Source organism: Megalops cyprinoides, chromosome 1 (genome assembly GCF_013368585.1).
Source record: "Megalops cyprinoides isolate fMegCyp1 chromosome 1, fMegCyp1.pri, whole genome shotgun sequence".
Taxonomy (NCBI): Eukaryota; Metazoa; Chordata; class Actinopteri; order Elopiformes; family Megalopidae; genus Megalops; species Megalops cyprinoides.
Window position 1 is genome coordinate 56,769,805 of NC_050583.1, and position 19,869 is coordinate 56,789,673.

The 19,869-nt window shown below is 42.0% G+C and overlaps 2 protein-coding genes across 2 annotated transcripts; both read right to left on the reverse strand.

Moving 5' to 3' along the window:
• Positions 1-7,432: 7,432 nt before the first annotated feature.
• Positions 7,433-8,547, reverse strand: ch25h (cholesterol 25-hydroxylase). The gene has a single exon (XM_036543397.1). It carries the CDS (start codon positions 8,544-8,546, stop codon positions 7,794-7,796), a length of 753 nt encoding a protein of 250 aa, XP_036399290.1. The 5' UTR covers position 8,547; the 3' UTR covers positions 7,433-7,793.
• Positions 8,548-18,432: 9,885 nt separating this feature from the next.
• On the reverse strand, positions 18,433-19,253 carry LOC118792144 (cholesterol 25-hydroxylase-like protein). Its single transcript, XM_036549871.1, has one exon. It carries the CDS (start codon positions 19,250-19,252, stop codon positions 18,500-18,502), a length of 753 nt encoding a protein of 250 aa, XP_036405764.1. The 5' UTR covers position 19,253; the 3' UTR covers positions 18,433-18,499.
• Positions 19,254-19,869: the final 616 nt, after the last annotated feature.

Genomic DNA, 19,869 nt, shown 5'->3' on the forward strand with positions numbered 1-19,869 from the left:
TCATTCACTCTCAGTACCTTGTAAAAGGCCCAAATACTCAAATCTTCCCAGTTCACCATCCACACACTTGTATTTAATCACAGGTAAATTAACATTTTTAATATGTTTATGACATGGTTTCTTACACCTCACACCCACACAAATTCCATACAGGCACATAACAGAAATTACAATAATCCAATCTGAGATGAACCCGATGGAACAAACTGTGAATAGGACAAATGAAAAACAGCTGAGGATCCCCTAGCATGTTGACATTCACAGTACTATATGCAGGTTAGAATATTGCTAATCAAAACCTTTCAAATTGGAGCAGTTTTTGGGGACAAGTGAAGGCTTCTCCTTCACACTGATATGTGTTTTGTTGGAAACAGCACCCAGTGAGGTAACGGTTTCCATTGGCTAATAGTCTCCAGGCATTTTGTGCGCAAATGTGCACAATATGCTAAAAATATTGTTCAGTTCATTGTTATTGTTAAGTTTCAGGTACTTCAGACCACTGTTTTCACCAGTCATCATAATATAGAGTTGTTTAAGCAATACAAATACAAACCAATTCAATTCCAATTCAATTCATCAATGACATGGATCTGACTCCAAATCATAAATAGTTTGAACAATATTGTTTATTGTATATGATGGATGTCTGTGAAACTGAGGTTATACTTTGTATCATAGCATTTCTCCCAGTAATGAGTATCTCATTTAAGTAATTCAGAAAGGTGTGCCTTACAGTAATTTTGGTAACTGCACTCTCAGTAAAGCAATGCTGATTCAGTCAATTCCAGTTACCTTGAAAAAGGTACTCAGCTCACCCACACTTCTTGGAGGTGATCAAGTGATACATGGGGTCAGCCATATCAGTGGAAGAGTGTGTACGCTATACCCAAATTAGCATACAACATAGTTTTTAATACGTTGAACAGTAGGAAGTAGAACAGTAGGAACGGTAAGGCGTAGTCCTTTACAACATGAGTAAAAATAAATTAGTGCATGTTTACTCATCTGATGATGCTATTTTTAGGTCCTGTGTTTTTGTCCGTTTATGAGTTCGACTGTATGCCTACATCAATCAGCTAAGTCTTGTTTCTGTGGTTTCCTGTTCTGAGTGTTGGAAAATGAAGCACTATCAAGAATTTCCCCTCAAAATTTAGAATAAAGAATGAAGAAACAGGGTTTTTTGGTCTGTGGTGTTCAGTGATGTGCTCCAGTTGTATTTATAAGGAATTTGTTTCTCACACCACTGGGCCTGTCCCCCTGCCAAACCGCAAATATCTCCGAAGTGGGGGGGTAACCCCTAATCTTCACTATCACATTGGAGATAAACAAAATTTTGATAAGGTTTGATGTGACCCTTTCTTATCAACAACAACAGCATGCCTTTACTTCCTTTATCTCCAAAAGTTAAACAAGCTAGCCTTTCCATGACAAATGTCTTTGAAAATGTCCACAGTATTGAATCTCACGTGTTCAAAATGGTATGAGTTATATTGGGTTGATCTTGAAATTCTGGTGTGTGAAAGTTGTTTACAGAGATAAGTCCAGACAGGTTTCTGCACCACCTCTACCATGGCGGCATGAGCAAGTAATGTCTGATGAAGGTAGATTCCAGCATTACTCAGTGTGGTACTATTTGCTGTTAGCACAGCACTATGACTGAGCCCCTGTTTTGCCATGTCAGTCCAATGCTGCAGTGAGGAGGGAAACTCTGACAATGCTGGGTGACCACAGCTATGGCAGACCAGAGGAGAGGGACACAGCTAAGACAGAGCAGCCACTGCCAGCATGCTTTATTCCCTTAACCAGATTACATTACATTACGTTAATGCCATTTAGCAGATGATCTTATCCAGAGCGACTTACATAGGTTACAATTGTTATGTTATCCATGGATACAGCTGGGTACTTACTGAGGCCTTTCTTGGTTAAGTACCTTGCCCAAGGGTACAGCAGCGGTACCCCAGCAGGGAATCAAACCGGCAACCTTTCTGTTACGAGTTCTGCTCCTCCACCACTACGCTACAGGATGGACACATTCTGACAGGGAACGCATGCCTCCTCTGACCTGAAGTCCTCGAGTTTACTCCCTTACCCTGTAGCAAAGCCAAGAGCTGTGAATCACTGCAACCTAAGTCCCTGCTTGGCTTCCTTCCAAATAGTTTTTTTTTTTTATTTCATCTGTTTGCCAACATCAGCCAAGGGTTGTTGGACAGGAGGTTGTTTTTTTTGTATCTCACAGGCATGTTAGAGATTAAAATGCATGTGTCAATAAAGTTGTGGTGATTCAGGGCATTGAACAGTTGTATAGTGGTTCCTTTGAATGCACCACACTGCAGGATCCACAGCTTCAGGACTTTGAAGGAAATCCCACAGTAAGTCAACATTGCAACACTGACAGCAGCTGGACCTTATCAGCGCTGGTTTTGTGGATAAACTGAATTGGCAAATGTATGCATAATCGGTTCTGGAACAGCTTTTGTATTTCTGTTTTTATGTTTCATTCCTCAACCAGGTAGTCTCATTGAGATGGATTTTTTTTTTCAGGGTAGAGTAGGAAAAAGAATGTGCTTGTCGTGCATTATGTGGGGAGGCAGCTCCCCCCACGATGTTTCCTTTCCTGTAAAGGCCTATTTTGTCTTAAATGGTGTTTGTTTATAATAGTGTTCACAGAATTACCCATTTGCAGTCTTTCCGTATCTGTCTGGTGAAGGGAATGAATCAGAGGAGAGGCACAGGAAATTTCCCTATGTTTGTCTAATCCAGCGCCCCATCCAGCGTAATTTTTTATCAGGTGAACTGATTTTATACATATATATTTATATATATATTTTACTGCCCTTAGCACTAAAAGTGACTCACAGCCGTAGGGACCTTGTACATGTATCCAGTTCTTTTGTGCTGTTTGATGCTCTGGCGGGAATTCCCCTCAGACTGTGTCTGCCTTATTTTGAGCTCAGAACACGCTAGCTTGTGCCAGATTTCACCCCACTGTGCAAGGTCAGGAAACGTCTGCTTCCCTTAATCAGCACGGGTCCAAGTCTTAATTATTACCGGGAATTTTGCGGGGTTTTCATCATGCTCTGTGGGCACTGAATCACTTTCCATTCTGAAGCCACAGAGCCCTAATCCATAAATCAGTTTTCCGTAAATCCATGAATGAGATTTTTTTGTTTTTCTTTGTAGCAAAAGCCTGAAAACATATGTCATTAAAAACATGTTGTCATGTGTAAATTTTTGAGTGAAAGAGACAGTCATGCCTACACTTGTACACCAGTCAGTCATACCAAAGAACATTTCAACTCTCCTAGTGGTGTAGACTCTCCAGTGAAGCTGTTTTCCATACTGAGCTTGAAATTAGAACAGGACAGTCATATAAGAAAACTGCAGTTGCCAGAGTACAGCACTGTGGATTGGTGGTTTTGGAAGACTGTGGATTGATGTTTAGGGAGCTGTTTTTTTTTACCAGATAGTAGAGGGTTTGAATCTCAGATGGGCATTTGATGGTACTTAATCTAGATTATTTTAGTCATTTTTAGTCCTGCCTGTAAAATAAGTAAGCGTGACGTGAGCCTTTCCCAAATAAGATCTTTTGCTTATAAAACACATAACAAACCTTAACTTGGCTGGCTAACTGGTATTGCTTGCTAACAAGCACAAACATGTTTTGTCAGTTCTCTACTTCACCTTCATGTGCAATCAATCAAAATGCAAAGCAAGCAAGCCCAAGACTTCATTGACTAGTTTGCTTGCAAGGAAACCAGCAATGTTATCAACTTGCAAGTGATCAAGCAGGCCATGTTGCTAAAATAGCTTGAGGGCAACCTAACAAGTCAGCGTGTTACTGTCTTTGTACAAATATAAGACAGTATAGCCTATATGGACGCACCATGAAACCTACTGTTTAAATGTCGGCCTTACATCAGAAATATACTATGTGGACAAAAGTATTCGGACGCCTGACCATTACATTGTAATGACATCGTATTCAAATACATATACTTTAATATGGAGTCGGTCGCCCTTTTGCAGCTATAACAGCTTCCACTCTTCTTGGAAGGCTTTCCACAAGAATTTGGAGTGTTTCTGTGGGAATTTGTGCCCATTCATTCTGTAGGACATTTATGAGGTCAGGCACTGATGTTGGACGAGAAGGCCTGGCTCGCAATCTCCGTTCCAGTTCATTCCAAAGGTGCTTGATGGGGTTGAGGTCAGGGCTCTGTGCGGGCCAGTCAAGTTCTCCCACACTGAACTCATCAAACCATGTCTTTATAGTCCTTTATAGAAAATGATTTATTCTCACACAAGACCTGAGCTTTTTACGGTAAATAAAATTAAAATGCTGCAGTGTTAATCAACATGGCTATCATGGGATGCACAGCAAGGAACGTTCTTGGTTTTAATCTCTCTGTGGAGTTATGTGTATATGTTCATTTGCATGTACTAATGGCCAATCAAATGGTAGCTCTGTTGAATAAGCATATTTTACAGGTTGTTGTAGTATAGTAGTAGTCCAGTATACCAAAATCATAATACAGCCTGCGTTTGCACTTGGATCCTGGTAAGTTATTTCTTGCAGATTATTTTTGATTTGTTGTTTTTTTATTTTTGATAGCGTAATGTGGCGTAATGTAACAGCTGGAATTATAAGTATAGTGGACAGTGATTTGTGGCAACCAATTATTTGCTTGAACGCGCCCAACAGACAAATACATTTTAATGCACATTATTGTTAATTCAATCACACTTTCCACTGAAAGTAAAATACCATACAATTACCTTCGTTGAGCCTTGAAAAAGGACTGTTGGTGTGGGGCATGCTGTAGCATGAACGTGTCAGTTGTTGTTGAATTATCCAGCATAGATTTGATTTTCATTTCATTTCCGTTTTGCTTTATGGAGGAAGGCACAAGAATATTCAGGACATGAGCAGAAATGCCAGTGGCATACAGTGCTGGCCAAAAGTATTGGCACCCCTGCAATTCTGTCAGATAATGCTCAATTTCTCCCAGAAAATGATTGCAATTACAAATGTTTTGGTAGTAATATCTTCATTTATTTTGCTTGCAATGAAAAAACACAAAAGACAATGAAAAAAAAATTAAATCAATTATCATTTTACACAAAACTCCAAAAATGGACCGGACAAAAGTATTGGCACCCTCAGCCTAATACTTGGTAGCACAACCTTTGGACAAAATAACTGCGAACAACCGCTTCCGGTATCCATCAGTGAGTTTCTTACAATGCTCTGCTGGAATTTTAGACCATTCTTCTTTGGCAAACTGCTCCAGCTCCCTGAGATTTGAAGGGTGCCTTCTCCAAACTGCCATTTTCAGATCTCTCCACAAGTGTTCTATGGGATTCAGGTCTGGACTCATTGCTGGCCACTTTAGAAGTCTCCAGTGCTTTCCCTCAAACCATTTTCTAGTGCTTTTTGAAGTGTGCTTTGGGTCATTGTCCTGCTGGAAGACCCATGACCTCTGAGGGAGACCCAGCTTTCTCACACTGGGCCCTACATTACGCTGCAAAATTTGTTGGTAGTCTTCAAACTTCATAATGCCATGCACACGGTCAAGCAGTCCAGTGCCAGAGGCAGCAAAGCAACCCCAAAACATCAGGGAACCTCCGCCATGTTTGACTGTGGGGACCGTGTTCTTTTCTTTGAAGGCCTCGTTTTTTTTCCTGTAAACTCTATGTTGATGCCTTTTCCCAAAAAGCTCTACTTTTGTCTCATCTGACCAGAGAACATTCTTCCAAAATGTTTTTGGCTTTCTCAGGTAAGTTTTAGCAAACTCCAGCCTGGCTTTTTTATGTCTCTGGGTCAGAAGTGGAGTCTTCCTGGGTATCCTACCATAGAGTCCCTTTTCATTCAGACACCGACGGATAGTACGGGTTGACACTGTTGTACCCTCGGACTGCAGGACAGCTTGAACTTGTCTGGATGTTAGTCGAGGTTCTTTATCCACCATCCGCACAATCTTTCGTTGAAATCTCTCGTCAATTTTTCTTTTCCGTCCACATCTAGGGAGGTTAGCCACAGTGCCATGGGCTTTAAACCTATTGATGACACTGCGCACGGTAGACACAGGAACATTCAGGTCTTTGGAGATGGACTTGTAGCCTTGAGATTGCCCATGCTTCCTCACAATTTTGCTTCTCAAGTCCTCAGACAGTTCTTTGGTCTTCTTTCTTTTCTCCATACTCAATGTGGTACACACAAGGACACAGGACAGAGGTTGAGTCAACTTTAATCCATTTTAACTGGCTGCAAGTGTGATTTAGTGATTGCCACCACCTGTTATGTGTCACAGGTAAGTAACAGGTGCTGTTAATTACACAAATTAGAGAAGCATCACATGATTTTTCAAAGGGTGCCAATACTTTTGTCCGGCCCATTTTTGGAGTTTTGTGTAAATTGATACTTGATTTGACTTTTTTTTCTTTCTCTTTTGTGTTTTTTTTATTGCAAGCAAAATAAATGAAGATATTACTACCAAAACATTTGTAATTGCAATCATTTTCTGGGAGAAATTGAGCATTATCTGACAGAATTGCAGGGGTGCCAATACTTTTGGCCAGCACTGTATGTTTGATTTAACTTGCAGACTGCCTGCCCCATCACTGCAGATACGTGACACTTCCGTCATCCTCATTGCATTTGTACGAATATGTGCCAGACGTTGTTGTATATGATAGTGTCAATAAATATTGCAAAAATAAGAGAACAAATTCTCAGGAATTGACTTCATCACACATTAGTGATTACATTTCAGCCAGTAGAATTGATCGTCCAGCAGAATCACCATCTTCCTCTAAGGCTATGGATGTCACATTCTGACAAACAGAAAAAAAAGATCAGCTGCTTTTAACAGAGAGTTCAACAATATGACTAATGTGAATTGTGACTAATTGCGATTCATTTTCATGATTAGATAGGCTAATGTTCAATCATAAAAGGGCACTCTGTCAATACTTTAATTCTAGAGAAACATTTAATTGAAAAATAATTGCTTATCTGATCACAGTGCATTTTTTTTCTTTCAACAGAAAAGGATGACAAATTGGTGTTTCTGATATATGATATGATAAGTAAAAAAGTATAAAGACATTCAGTGATTGTCTCTGAATAAATATGTATGCAAAATACTAATATGGTAATTACTGAATTTCATATTCCAATTTTAAACACTTTACAAATAGTTGTTGCAAGTACTATGTCTGATCTCATGTTTTGATATCTAAGAAAACAGTTATTCCCAGTAATATTCTTGTACATGAATTATGGCACATCAACAATGAATCTTGGAAAAATTAGCTCAGACATTCCATTTACGAGGAAAATATTTTATTCAAATAACTTAAATAATTTAATAAACACATTAAGTGAAGTTATAAATAACAGCTTAAACAGTGTCAGAGCTGTGTTGTGCGTTTTTACCTTTTAATATAAAAGAAAATGAATCCAAGTGTTTGCACATAATATACCTCTGTAACAGTTCTGCAACAATTAAAGTATCTCTCACAGTGATAATTAAAACAAATACAGAAAACAGGACAGAGTTACTGATAGCTGGAGACAACAGACCTTTATGCTGTTTATAATACTAAAATTCATATTGGATTTCCGATATGCCTTGGTGTGGCTGTTCAGCCAAAGTGCAAGGTGCCAAAGAGCTGGCCCATTGGGTGAAGGAAGAGAACAGTACAGTTACTACCAGCAGTGACTTGCTATAACATGCAGTTCATTGCTATAACCTTCATATCACAGTCCCGATTTGCCTCGGCGCTGCTGCTCACTCGGAGTGCAGTGTGCCAAACAGCCTGTCCCAATGGGTGAAGTAGGGGGCGTAGTTGGTCTTGAACTTCAGGTGGTGTAGGTCATGATGCGGCGCACCTCCAAACAGTCCAAAGGGCACCAGCCTGTGGGTAGACCAGGGGAAGTCGTAGCCCGAGTGGTCCTCCACGGACAGCCAGATGTTCACAATGAAGAAGAGCATCTCCGTCATGGGGTGGCAGCCCAGTAGCATGGGGTTTACCGCGGCGAAGAAGCCCAGGGACAGCGTCTCCCAGGCTCCCGAGTACTCGGTGGTCAGGGCGAACGTGGACGTGTACTTGTGGTGGACCTTGTGGAAGGTCTGGTACAGCCAAGGCACCTTGTGGTGCAGCAGGTGCCAGATAAAATACTGGAAGTCGAAGAGCAGGAGGCAGGCGGCAATGTCCCATACCAGGCGGAAGAGCCCCGGAGCCTGAGCAGGGTAGCTGACAGGCCTCCAGTACCAGTGCAGTACCGTCAGAGGGAAAATATACACAACGTGGTTGTAGAGGGACTGCGCCAGGCAGTTCCACAGCATGCTCCAGGTAACATGACTCTTCTGCTGTATTCTGTATTTCCTCACCAGTTCCACTCTGGAAGAAAGGAGGTCCAGCACCACGAAAGGCAGACAGAAGCTCAGGTAGACGGTGAGGGAAAACAGCACAGGGAAAAAAGGCGACCGCATGTATGCCTCTTGTGCTCGGATAAAGTCCCAGACGCTCTGCAGGGCCATGGTGTTGCTGTGAAATGTGAGTGAAGCATGCAGGTCTCGCTGTTATAGTGAGCCTGGCTGCTTCCTCTCTCGTGCGCACTCACTGCCCGCCCACACGGAGACCCATGTAAGGACTTCCTCTGTGGATTTTCCAAAGGAATGTTCATCTGACTGTAACCCTACCTTTGTATAAAGCACTCTACTCAGTAAGCTCAATTTAATATGTGAAAATGCCTTCTTATAATGGTAAGGGAGTAATGCAAAAATCAAATGTATCAAGATCGCGTGGAGTACATGAAAGCATGAAATCAAGTCATTGATTATGAACGTAGTCTGACCTAAATCCAATGCACAGACTATGCATGACATTAGATTCTCCTGTTTTAAATAATAAGGAAGCAATCCATATTAAACTTAGGAATTTATTTCATTTATTCAAAGTCATGTTGAGAGAAAATACTTTATATTGTGTAATCTCCTCAGGAAGTATTAAAAGTTAAACAATAAAAAAGCTGTTAAGGAATGCAGTGATTATGTATTTGTATGTTGAATTAAATTTTGGAACTGCTCAGGAAAGTAACACGGTTAGGCAAATATTTTCACATGGTAGTTATCTTATAAAGAACCGATCACAGTTCACTTTGAAGTGAACCTGAGTGAAAGATAACTTTGTTCTCACTGGGGAAAGGGAGTTTATTTCAGCATGACAGTGATCTCATTTTCCTTACATCATTCAAACACTGCACTCTGACTAAATGGACAAGGTGGCTACTGATGAAGTATGAGCAGATATTTGAGGCCTTTTTCCTCAATCAAAAAAAGTTTTATGTATAGCATTGTTAAACAGGGGTACTATATAACAATTAGTTGAAATACAGAAACACAGGGAGAGCAGCTATTTAGTTGTAGTCCTATGTTACATTACATTGTCAATTAGATGCTCTTATCCAGAGCAACTTACAGTCTGCAATTTTGACATGTTACCCATGTAACAGTACCCCAGCGGGGAAGCGAACCAGGCTAGAAGCCCTGCTCCTCACCACTACATTACACTGCCACTCAGTGCTGTATTAGCACTTCACACTGAGCATTGCAATTATAAAAATGAAAGTACAGATAACACTAAGGTCACTGTTATACAGGGCCTCCGCTATGGCGGTAATTAGGGGTGCATTGCACCCCCAGATGGACCTCAGTGCACCCCCAGTTGTGTCCTTACATCCCGATGTCTACATAGTATTTTATGCTTTATTTTAGTTTTTTAAGACATGATGTTTTGTCAGGAAAAAACACAGACTGAACATTACACTTCTACAATACAGGAATACAGAAACAAGTTTTGATACAGGAGCATATGTTTTAGTTATAAATTCACTTTGGAAGGACACATTTGAGGTTGTCTGAAGATGGACTAAGCAACTCTTGAATGCTTTTCTGATTGTTAGGAAAGTTCTCCACCTTGTGGACAAAACAGGTGGGTCTTAGAGTTTACTGTTGATTTTTATTCCTGTCTCTGATTCTGTCTGTGTCAGCACTTGTAGCAGTAGGTGTATTTGATATATTTTATTTTGTTGAAAAAAAGCCTCATATGTCCAAAACACACTGCAATGGTCTGCAATGATCAGTTTTGAAGTACTTCATTTTTATTGTTATCGCACAAAATAGCAGAGGTTTAGTAATGAACAAATCACACTGTGAACAGACTTCACCTGAATTTACAATTTTAACTGTATTTACCTATTTTTGTTACGCTATCTTTTTGTTATTTACTGGTATTTACTAACTTATTCTGCTAGAATGTCCCATGTTTTTTTTTTTGTTATTCACATTTTTGCATTTTCCCCCATTTCACTCAACATTAGTTGTCACCAGTTATGCATTTAGGCTCACCACTTCCACAGTGGCATCCACTGACTGTAGGAGTGTGAGGCGAGCCACGTGTAATCCTCCTATACATATGCACACTTACTGTGTCTATCTTTCACACTACAATGCACCAGAAGGCAAATGAGAAGAGGGCAGCTGCATCCTCTTGACACTATGTGAGTAACTCAGGTGCCCACGTGACTCCCAGAGTGTCGAGGGCGGATCAACAAGGGGACCAAGGCACCCTTATCCTTGGCAGAGTGAAGCCAGTCTCACTAAGCCTCAAAAAGAGCTGGTGGCCTTTCAAATTCCTCAATGTATCTGGCCTTGTCTGCCAAGGACCCACTGTCATCTGTCCCCCACAGGTTCATCAACAACTACTCAGATGAACTCTGCTCATGGTAACAGTGATTTTAACTTGGATGTAGAGCACTCCTGCAAGTTAATGAAAGGCGAGTCCTTAGAGATGTACATCGCTGTGGGGGAAACAGCGTTCATCCCTGACTTAAAATACAGTAGTGCAGGTTGGCATTTCTGCCCTGAAAGTCCCTGGAAGATCAGCTATGTGCTCACCACCCCTGTCTCAAGCACCAGACTGGACTAATCGTAAGGAGGGGGTCAACAAAGCCCATCCTTCTTCCAGTCAGTTTTAAAGAAATTTAAAAACAGGCTTTCATGCAAATCACAATGCCTTACCGCATTTGATTATGGTGCTCAATGACCTTCCATTCAGTGTTGACTTTAGTGTGCATCTAATGTTATTCTTTTAAGTCTGAATCCAAATTTTGATACTAATGAGTGCAACAGGTCATCTTGGAAAATGGGTTGGTCTACCTAATACAGTATTAAGAGACTTTAAGCCTCATTTCAGCAAAATACATGTAGAATAATGCGTGAAATGTGTTCTAGTCAGTTACGTCATCACGTGAACGTGTGGCTCCCCCGCTGGCCTGTGGGTACTGAGTACTGGACACTGAATGTTAGCCAGCACTTGAGCTGTTAAATACAAATTCATAAATAAGGCCTCTGAACAAATTATTCTACATGGTGTCAGAAGTAAAGAGTTTATTTCGTATTCTACATAGTTAGGTAAGTATTTACTTGAGTTAGACCGTGAACATCGTTTGAGAGAAATTGGCTGTGCCCTGTGAACACAAGAGAGGAGAACATGGCTGATGGATTTCATCGACCGGATCCGCTAGTATTTGACGACAAAATTGTGGAGAACTGGCAAGTATTTGAACAAGAATATGACATTTTCATAGCTGCTGCCCACAGTGACAAGCCAGATCGAACAAAAGCCTACATACTCCTCAATCTAGCAGGAAGCGAGGCAATCGAGAGAGAAAGGACTTTCAGTTATGCTCCAGCTCTGATGAATGACGAGGGCGATGTAATCCGTCCAGCAGAATCACGGGAAGATCTGGAGTGCCTGAAACGGAAGTTCAGAGAGATTTGCAGTCCTCAAACAAATATTATAATGGAGAGGCATTCTTTCAACACGAGAAACCAAAAGCCTGGTGAGACCATCGAATCATATTTAAATGCACTTAGGAACAAGGCAAAAACGTGTGACTTTGGAGCGCTACAAGATGATTTAATCAGAGACAGGCTTGTTTGTGGCATTAGCTCTGACAGTGTAAGAAAGATACTGTTAAGAGAATGTGACTTAATGTTAGCAAAAGCTATCAAAATCTGTCAAATCAACGAGCTAACTGAACAGCGCACCAGAACACTAACAGCAGCGCCGCGCAGCTCATCTCTGAGCGCTGATGAGGCGCGCCATAACAAGAAGGCGCCCAAGTCTGGTACCAGCAAGCAACAGAAAGACCTAGCTGCTGTAAATCAGACAGCCCACACAAACTCAGACAGCAGCAGTGAGGAGTCGGAGTCATTTGACATAGATGGACTGTCACTAGATTGTAGTGAAATAAATCCACTGAGTGCAAATGACATGAACAACAAAGATGAATTGCACTGCCGCGTAACAGTCAACGGCAAGGCACTTGAACTGAAAGTTGACACTGGCGCAAAGTGCAGTGTCATTTCAGCTGATGCACTGAAGCGGGTGAGAAATGGAGAAAAAATCAACAAAAACATGAGGGTGAAGCTCGTGGCATATGGAGGCACAGTGATGAACACTGAAGGAACTGTATTGCTGGAGTGTCAATCAGACAACCACAGATTCTACACCTTACAATTCCATGTGGTAAAAGGAAATGTCCAACCTCTACTAGAGCTGCCTGACTGTTTGAAAATGAACCTAATAACTCTGAAAAATGAGGTTTTTCAAGTAGACTGTCAAGAAAGACAAAATTCACCCCACAAGTGGTTCAAAGACTATGCTGACTTGTTCAATGATGAGCTGGGCTCACTTCCAGTAACATACCACATGAAACTGGATCCAAACATCACTCCTGTTATCCGCCTACCTCGTCGCATTCCGGTAGCTATGATGGACAAAGTGAAAATGGAGTTAGAGAACATGGTGAGACAAGGGGTCATAACACCCATCTCAGAGCCAACAGAATGGGTCTCCTCAATGGTAGCCACATACAACAGAAAAGACACTGACAAAATCCGTGTTTGCATTGACCCAAGAGATTTAAATCAAGCAATAATGCGCCCCCATCACCCCATGCGTACTGTTGAGGAGGTGGCCACGCAAATGTCAGGTCCAACTGTGTTTTCAGTGCTAGATGCCAAGAGCTCATTTTGGCAAATCAAATTGGACCAAGATTCCTCATCCCGCACCACTTTCGCCACTCCATTTGGGCGATATCGCTACTCGAGAATGCCATATGGTATCAGTGCGGCATCAGAGGCATTTCAGAGATCCATGGAGCAGATATTCGCGGGCCTCCCATGTGCCATAATTGTTGATGACATCATTGTTGGTGGAAGAGACCTCAAGGAGCATGACAAAAACCTGCGGAAAGTGCTAGACAGGGCACATAAAGTCAAGCTGAGGCTGAATCCACAGAAATGCAAATTCCAACTGAAGGAAGTACGCTACGTTGGACACATTTTCACCAAACATGGGCTGAAACCGGATCCAGCAAAGATTCAGGCAATAACAGACATCCTGCCACCTGAGGATAAAGCTGCACTGCAACGTTTCCTTGGCATGATAAACTATCTTGCCAAGTTCATTCCCAACCACAGCAACATTGCAGCACCTCTCCATCAGCTCCTGCACAATGACGTAGCATGGACCTGGACAGAACACCAACAAAATGCATTCGACATACTGAAGAAATGCGTGACGTCACCACCTGTGCTGAGGTACTACGATGTGCACAAACCCATCATTCTCACGCGTGATGCTTCACAGTATGGCCTTGGCTGTGCGTGTTTCCAGGACGGCAGTCCTGTGGCTTACGCCTCCCGTACCTGAAATCACTGAAACAGAGAAGAGGTATGCACAAATTGAAAAAGAGCTGCTTGCTGTAGTGTTTGCTTGCTTCAAATTCTATGGTTACATATACGGAAAACCAGTGGTCATCGAGACGGACCATCAACCCCTGATCTCAATCCTGAAAAAGCCTCTTCACACAGCACCGGCATGCCTACAACACATGATGCTGAAGCTTCACAAGTTCAATCTGACGCTGGTCTACAAGAAAGGAAAGGAGCTGCACCTGGCAGACACGTTGTCACGTGCACCAAGGGAGAGTACAGCACAACACCTCACAGAGCAGGAGGACTTTGAAGTGATGACTGTACAGCACATCTCATCCAGTCTGTGAGATGAACTCCGTGACCACACTTTAGAAGATGCTTCTTTGCAGATCTTGTGCAACATCATCAGACACGGATGGCCAGATTTCGAGATGAGCTCTCCATAGAAGATGGAATCATAATGAACAGTAATTCCACAAACGCTGCACAAAGAATGCCTTATGCTACACAAAGGACATCCAGGTGCAGAGGCAACCAAACGACGAGCATGCAATGTGGTATTTTGGACAACAATGACAGAAGACATTGACAGCTTTGTACAATCATGTAGCACCTGTAACGCCTTGAAACCACATCAACAAAAGGAGCCGTTACAGCTACATGAGGTCCCAGAACTACCATGGCCAACAGTGGCAACAGATCTGTTTGAATGGAACGGTCGTCACTACCTTGTGTTAGTAGACTCCTAATCAAGATGGTTTGAGCTTGATCCACTCAAGAAAATCACATCACAGTGTGTAATTAACAAGCTGAAATGGCATTTCTCTGTTCATGGAATTCCCCACAAGTTGTTGTCTGATTGTGGCACACAGTTCATGAGTCAGACTTTTCGGGACTTCGCCAAAGATAGGGACTTCACTCACGTCACCAGCAGCCTAGAGTACCATCAAGCAAATGGGTTGGCAGAGAGAGCAGTGTGAAGTGCAAAGCGCCTGCTTGAAACATGTAAAAGAGATGGAACCGACATGTTCCTGAATCTGCTGAACATCAGGAATGTGCCACGAGACACCACACTGGGCTCACCTGCACAACGATTGATGTCCAGGGTAACGCGCACCAACATGCCTGCAAGCAAACATCTACTCAAGCCGAAGCCAATGAACTCCGGGACAATCCACACCCGTCTGTCAAAGAAGAGAAAAGGACAGAAAAGATTCTACAATCGTGGCAGCCGGTCACTCACTCCACTGTTCAACTCCCAGGTAGTCCGTCTGCAAAGAGAGAAAGGACATGACAGAATAGGCATTGTCAAAAGTCTTACCTGGTCGAGGCAGAGAGTACCGCAGGAACCGGCAACACCTGCTGCCTGTGGCAGAACCACTGCCACTGCCTACAGAAAATGATCTGTCATCATCGGCAAATCCACAACCTGTAAATGAAAACATCCAGAGTATACCCAGCGTCGCAGCATCCCCGGAGGGACAGCCCCCCCACACACTGAACACTCACCTTGCCACTCCAGAGAGCCCCCCCCCCCCCCCCGTTCCAGATATGGCAGAATCCTGAAGCCTAACCCCAAATACAATACCTGCAATACCTGATCAAACAGCAGACTTCTTCAAATTATGTGTTTGTGTAAAAAAAAAAAAAAAAGAATATATCCATGTTCATGTAGTACATGTAATACATGTCATGTTGTATGATGTGTGAATGTTTACGTTGTTTTTGCAGTACAGAAAGAGAAGTTACACAGTCTGATAAATGGGTGGTTACACAAAGACAAACTTTCCGTTTTGCTTTATGGAGGAAGGCACAAGAATATTCAGGACATGAGCAGAAATGCCAGTGGCATATGTTTGATTTAACTTGCAGACTGCCTGCCCCATCACTGCAGATACGTGACACTTCCGTCATCCTCATTGCATTTGTACGAATATGTGCCAGACGTTGTTGTATATGATAGTGTCAATAAATATTGCAAAAATAAGAGAACAAATTCTCAGGAATTGACTTCATCACACATTAGAGATTACATTTTAGCCAGTAGAACTGATCGTATGATGTCCAGCAGAATCACCATCTTCCTCTAAGGCTATGGATGTCACATTCTGACAAACAGAAAAAAAAGATCAGCTGCTTTTAACAGAGAGTTCAACAATATGACTAATGTGAATTGTGACTAATTGTGATTCATTTTCATGATTAGATAGGCTAATGTTCAATCATAAAAGGGCACTCTGTCAATACTTTAATTCTAGAGAAACATTTAATTGAAAAATACAGTGCTGGCCAAAAGTATTGGCACCCCTGCAATTCTGTCAGATAATGCTCAATTTCTCCCAGAAAATGATTGCAATTACAAATGTTTTGGTAGTAATATCTTCATTTATTTTGCTTGCAATGAAAAAACACAAAAGACAATGAAAAAAAAATTAAATCAATTATCATTTTACACAAAACTCCAAAAATGGACCGGACAAAAGTATTGGCACCCTCAGCCTAATACTTGGTAGCACAACCTTTGGACAAAATAACTGCGAACAACCGCTTCCGGTATCCATCAGTGAGTTTCTTACAATGCTCTGCTGGAATTTTAGACCATTCTTCTTTGGCAAACTGCTCCAGCTCCCTGAGATTTGAAGGGTGCCTTCTCCAAACTGCCATTTTCAGATCTCTCCACAAGTGTTCTATGGGATTCAGGTCTGGACTCATTGCTGGCCACTTTAGAAGTCTCCAGTGCTTTCCCTCAAACCATTTTCTAGTGCTTTTTGAAGTGTGCTTTGGGTCATTGTCCTGCTGGAAGACCCATGACCTCTGAGGGAGACCCAGCTTTCTCACACTGGGCCCTACATTACGCTGCAAAATTTGTTGGTAGTCTTCAAACTTCATAATGCCATGCACACGGTCAAGCAGTCCAGTGCCAGAGGCAGCAAAGCAACCCCAAAACATCAGGGAACCTCCGCCATGTTTGACTGTGGGGACCGTGTTCTTTTCTTTGAAGGCCTCGTTTTTTTTCCTGTAAACTCTATGTTGATGCCTTTTCCCAAAAAGCTCTACTTTTGTCTCATCTGACCAGAGAACATTCTTCCAAAATGTTTTTGGCTTTCTCAGGTAAGTTTTAGCAAACTCCAGCCTGGCTTTTTTATGTCTCTGGGTCAGAAGTGGAGTCTTCCTGGGTATCCTACCATAGAGTCCCTTTTCATTCAGACACCGACGGATAGTACGGGTTGACACTGTTGTACCCTCGGACTGCAGGACAGCTTGAACTTGTCTGGATGTTAGTCGAGGTTCTTTATCCACCATCCGCACAATCTTTCGTTGAAATCTCTCGTCAATTTTTCTTTTCCGTCCACATCTAGGGAGGTTAGCCACAGTGCCATGGGCTTTAAACCTATTGATGACACTGCGCACGGTAGACACAGGAACATTCAGGTCTTTGGAGATGGACTTGTAGCCTTGAGATTGCCCATGCTTCCTCACAATTTTGCTTCTCAAGTCCTCAGACAGTTCTTTGGTCTTCTTTCTTTTCTCCATACTCAATGTGGTACACACAAGGACACAGGACAGAGGTTGAGTCAACTTTAATCCATTTTAACTGGCTGCAAGTGTGATTTAGTGATTGCCACCACCTGTTATGTGTCACAGGTAAGTAACAGGTGCTGTTAATTACACAAATTAGAGAAGCATCACATGATTTTTCAAAGGGTGCCAATACTTTTGTCCGGCCCATTTTTGGAGTTTTGTGTAAATTGATACTTGATTTGACTTTTTTTTCTTTCTCTTTTGTGTTTTTTTATTGCAAGCAAAATAAATGAAGATATTACTACCAAAACATTTGTAATTGCAATCATTTTCTGGGAGAAATTGAGCATTATCTGACAGAATTGCAGGGGTGCCAATACTTTTGGCCAGCACTGTAATTGCTTATCTGATCACAGTGCATTTTTTTTCTTTCAACAGAAAAGGATAACAAATTGGTATTTATGATATATGATATGATAAGTAAAAAAGTATAAAGACATTCAGTGATTGTCTCTGAATAAATATGTATGCAAAATACTAATATGGTAATTACTGAATTTCATATTCCAATTTTAAACATTTCACAAATAGTTGTTGCAAGTACTATGTCTGATCCCATGTTTTGATATCTAAGAAAACAGTTATTCCCAGTAATATTCTTGTACATGAATTATGGCACATCAACAATAAATCTTGGAAAAATTAGCTCAGACATTCCATTTATGAGCAAAATATTTTATTCAAATAACTTAAATAATTTAATAAACACATTAAGTGAAGTTATAAATAACAGCTTAAACAGTGTCAGAGCTGTGTTGTGCGTTTTTACCTTTTAATATAAAAGAAAATGAATCCAAGTGTTTGCACATAATATACCTCTGTAACAGTTCTGCAACAATTAAAGTATCTCTCACAGTGATAATTAAAACAAATACAGAAAACAGGACAGAGTTACTGATAGCTGGAGACAACAGACCTTAATGCTGTTTATAATACTAAAATTCATATTGGATTTCCGATATGCCTCGGTGTGGCTGTTCAGCCAAAGTGCAAGGTGCCAAAGAGCTGGCCCATTGGGTGAAGGAAGAGAACAGTACAGTTACTGCCAGCAGTGACTTGCTATAACATGCAGTTCATTGCTATAACCTTCATATCACAGTCCCGATTTGCCTCGGCGCTGCTGCTCACTCGGAGTGCAGTGTGCCAAACAGCCTGTCCCAATGGGTGAAGTAGGGGGCGTAGTTGGTCTTGAACTTCAGGTGGTGTAGGTCATGATGCGGCGCACCTCCAAACAGTCCAAAGGGTACCAGCCTGTGGGTAGACCAGGGGAAGTCGTAGCCCGAGTGGTCCTCCACGGACAGCCAGATGTTCACAATGAAGAAGAGCATCTCCGTCATGGGATGGCAGCCCAGTAGCATGGGGTTTACCGCGGCGAAGAAGCCCAGGGACAGCGTCTCCCAGGCTCCTGAGTACTCGGTGGTCAGGGCGAACGTGGACGTGTACTTGTGGTGGACCTTGTGGAAGGTCTGGTACAGCCAGGGCACCTTGTGGTGCAGCAGGTGCCAGATAAAATACTGGAAGTCGAAGAGCAGGAGGCAGGCGGCAATGTCCCATACCAGTTGGAAGAGCCCCGGAGCCTGAGCAGGGTAGCTGACAGGCCTCCAGTACCAGTGCAGCACCGTCAGAGGGAAAATATACACAACGTGGTTGTAGAGGGACTGCGCCAGGCAGTTCCACAGCATGCTCCAGGTAACATGACTCTTCTGCTGTATTCTGTATTTCCTCACCAGTTCCACTCTGGAAGAAAGGAGGTCCAGCACCACGAAAGGCAGACAGAAGCTCAGGTAGACGGTGAGGGAAAACAGCACAGGGAAAAAAGGCGACCGCATGTATGCCTCTTGTGCTCGGATAAAGTCCCAGACGCTCTGCAGGGCCATGGTGTTGCTGTGAAATGTGAGTGAAGCATGCAGGTCTCGCTGTTATAGTGAGCCTGGCTGCTTCCTCTCTCGTGCGCACTCACTGCCCGCCCACACGGAGACCCATGTGGATTTTCCAAAGGAATGTTCATCTGACTGTAACCCTACCTTTGTATAAAGCACTCTACTCAGTAAGCTCAATTTAATATGTGAAAATGCCTTCTTATAATGGTAAGGGAGTAATGCAAAAATCAAATCTTTCAAGATCACGTGGAGTACATGAAAGCATGAAATCAAGTCATTGATTATGAACGTAGTCTGACCTAAATCCAATGCACAGACTATGCATGACATTAGATTCTCCTGTTTTAAATAATAAGGAAGCAATCCATATTAAACATAGGAATTTATTTCATTTATTCAAAGTCATGTTGAGAGAAAATACTTTATATTGTGTAATCTCCTCAGGAAGTATTAAAAGTTAAACAATAAAAAAGCTGTTAAGGAATGCAGTGATTATGTGTTTGTATGTTGAATTAAATTTTGGAACTGCTCAGGAAAGTAACACGGTTAGGCAAATATTTTCACATGGTAGTTATCTTATAAAGAACCGATCACAGTTCACTTTGAAGTGAACC

Bases quoted from the DNA above. Each gene is read 5' to 3' on its own strand.
- ch25h (XM_036543397.1), bottom strand. From the start codon at position 8,546: ATGGCCCTGCAGAGCGTCTGGGACTTTATCCGAGCACAAGAGGCATAC.
- LOC118792144 (XM_036549871.1), bottom strand. From the start codon at position 19,252: ATGGCCCTGCAGAGCGTCTGGGACTTTATCCGAGCACAAGAGGCATAC.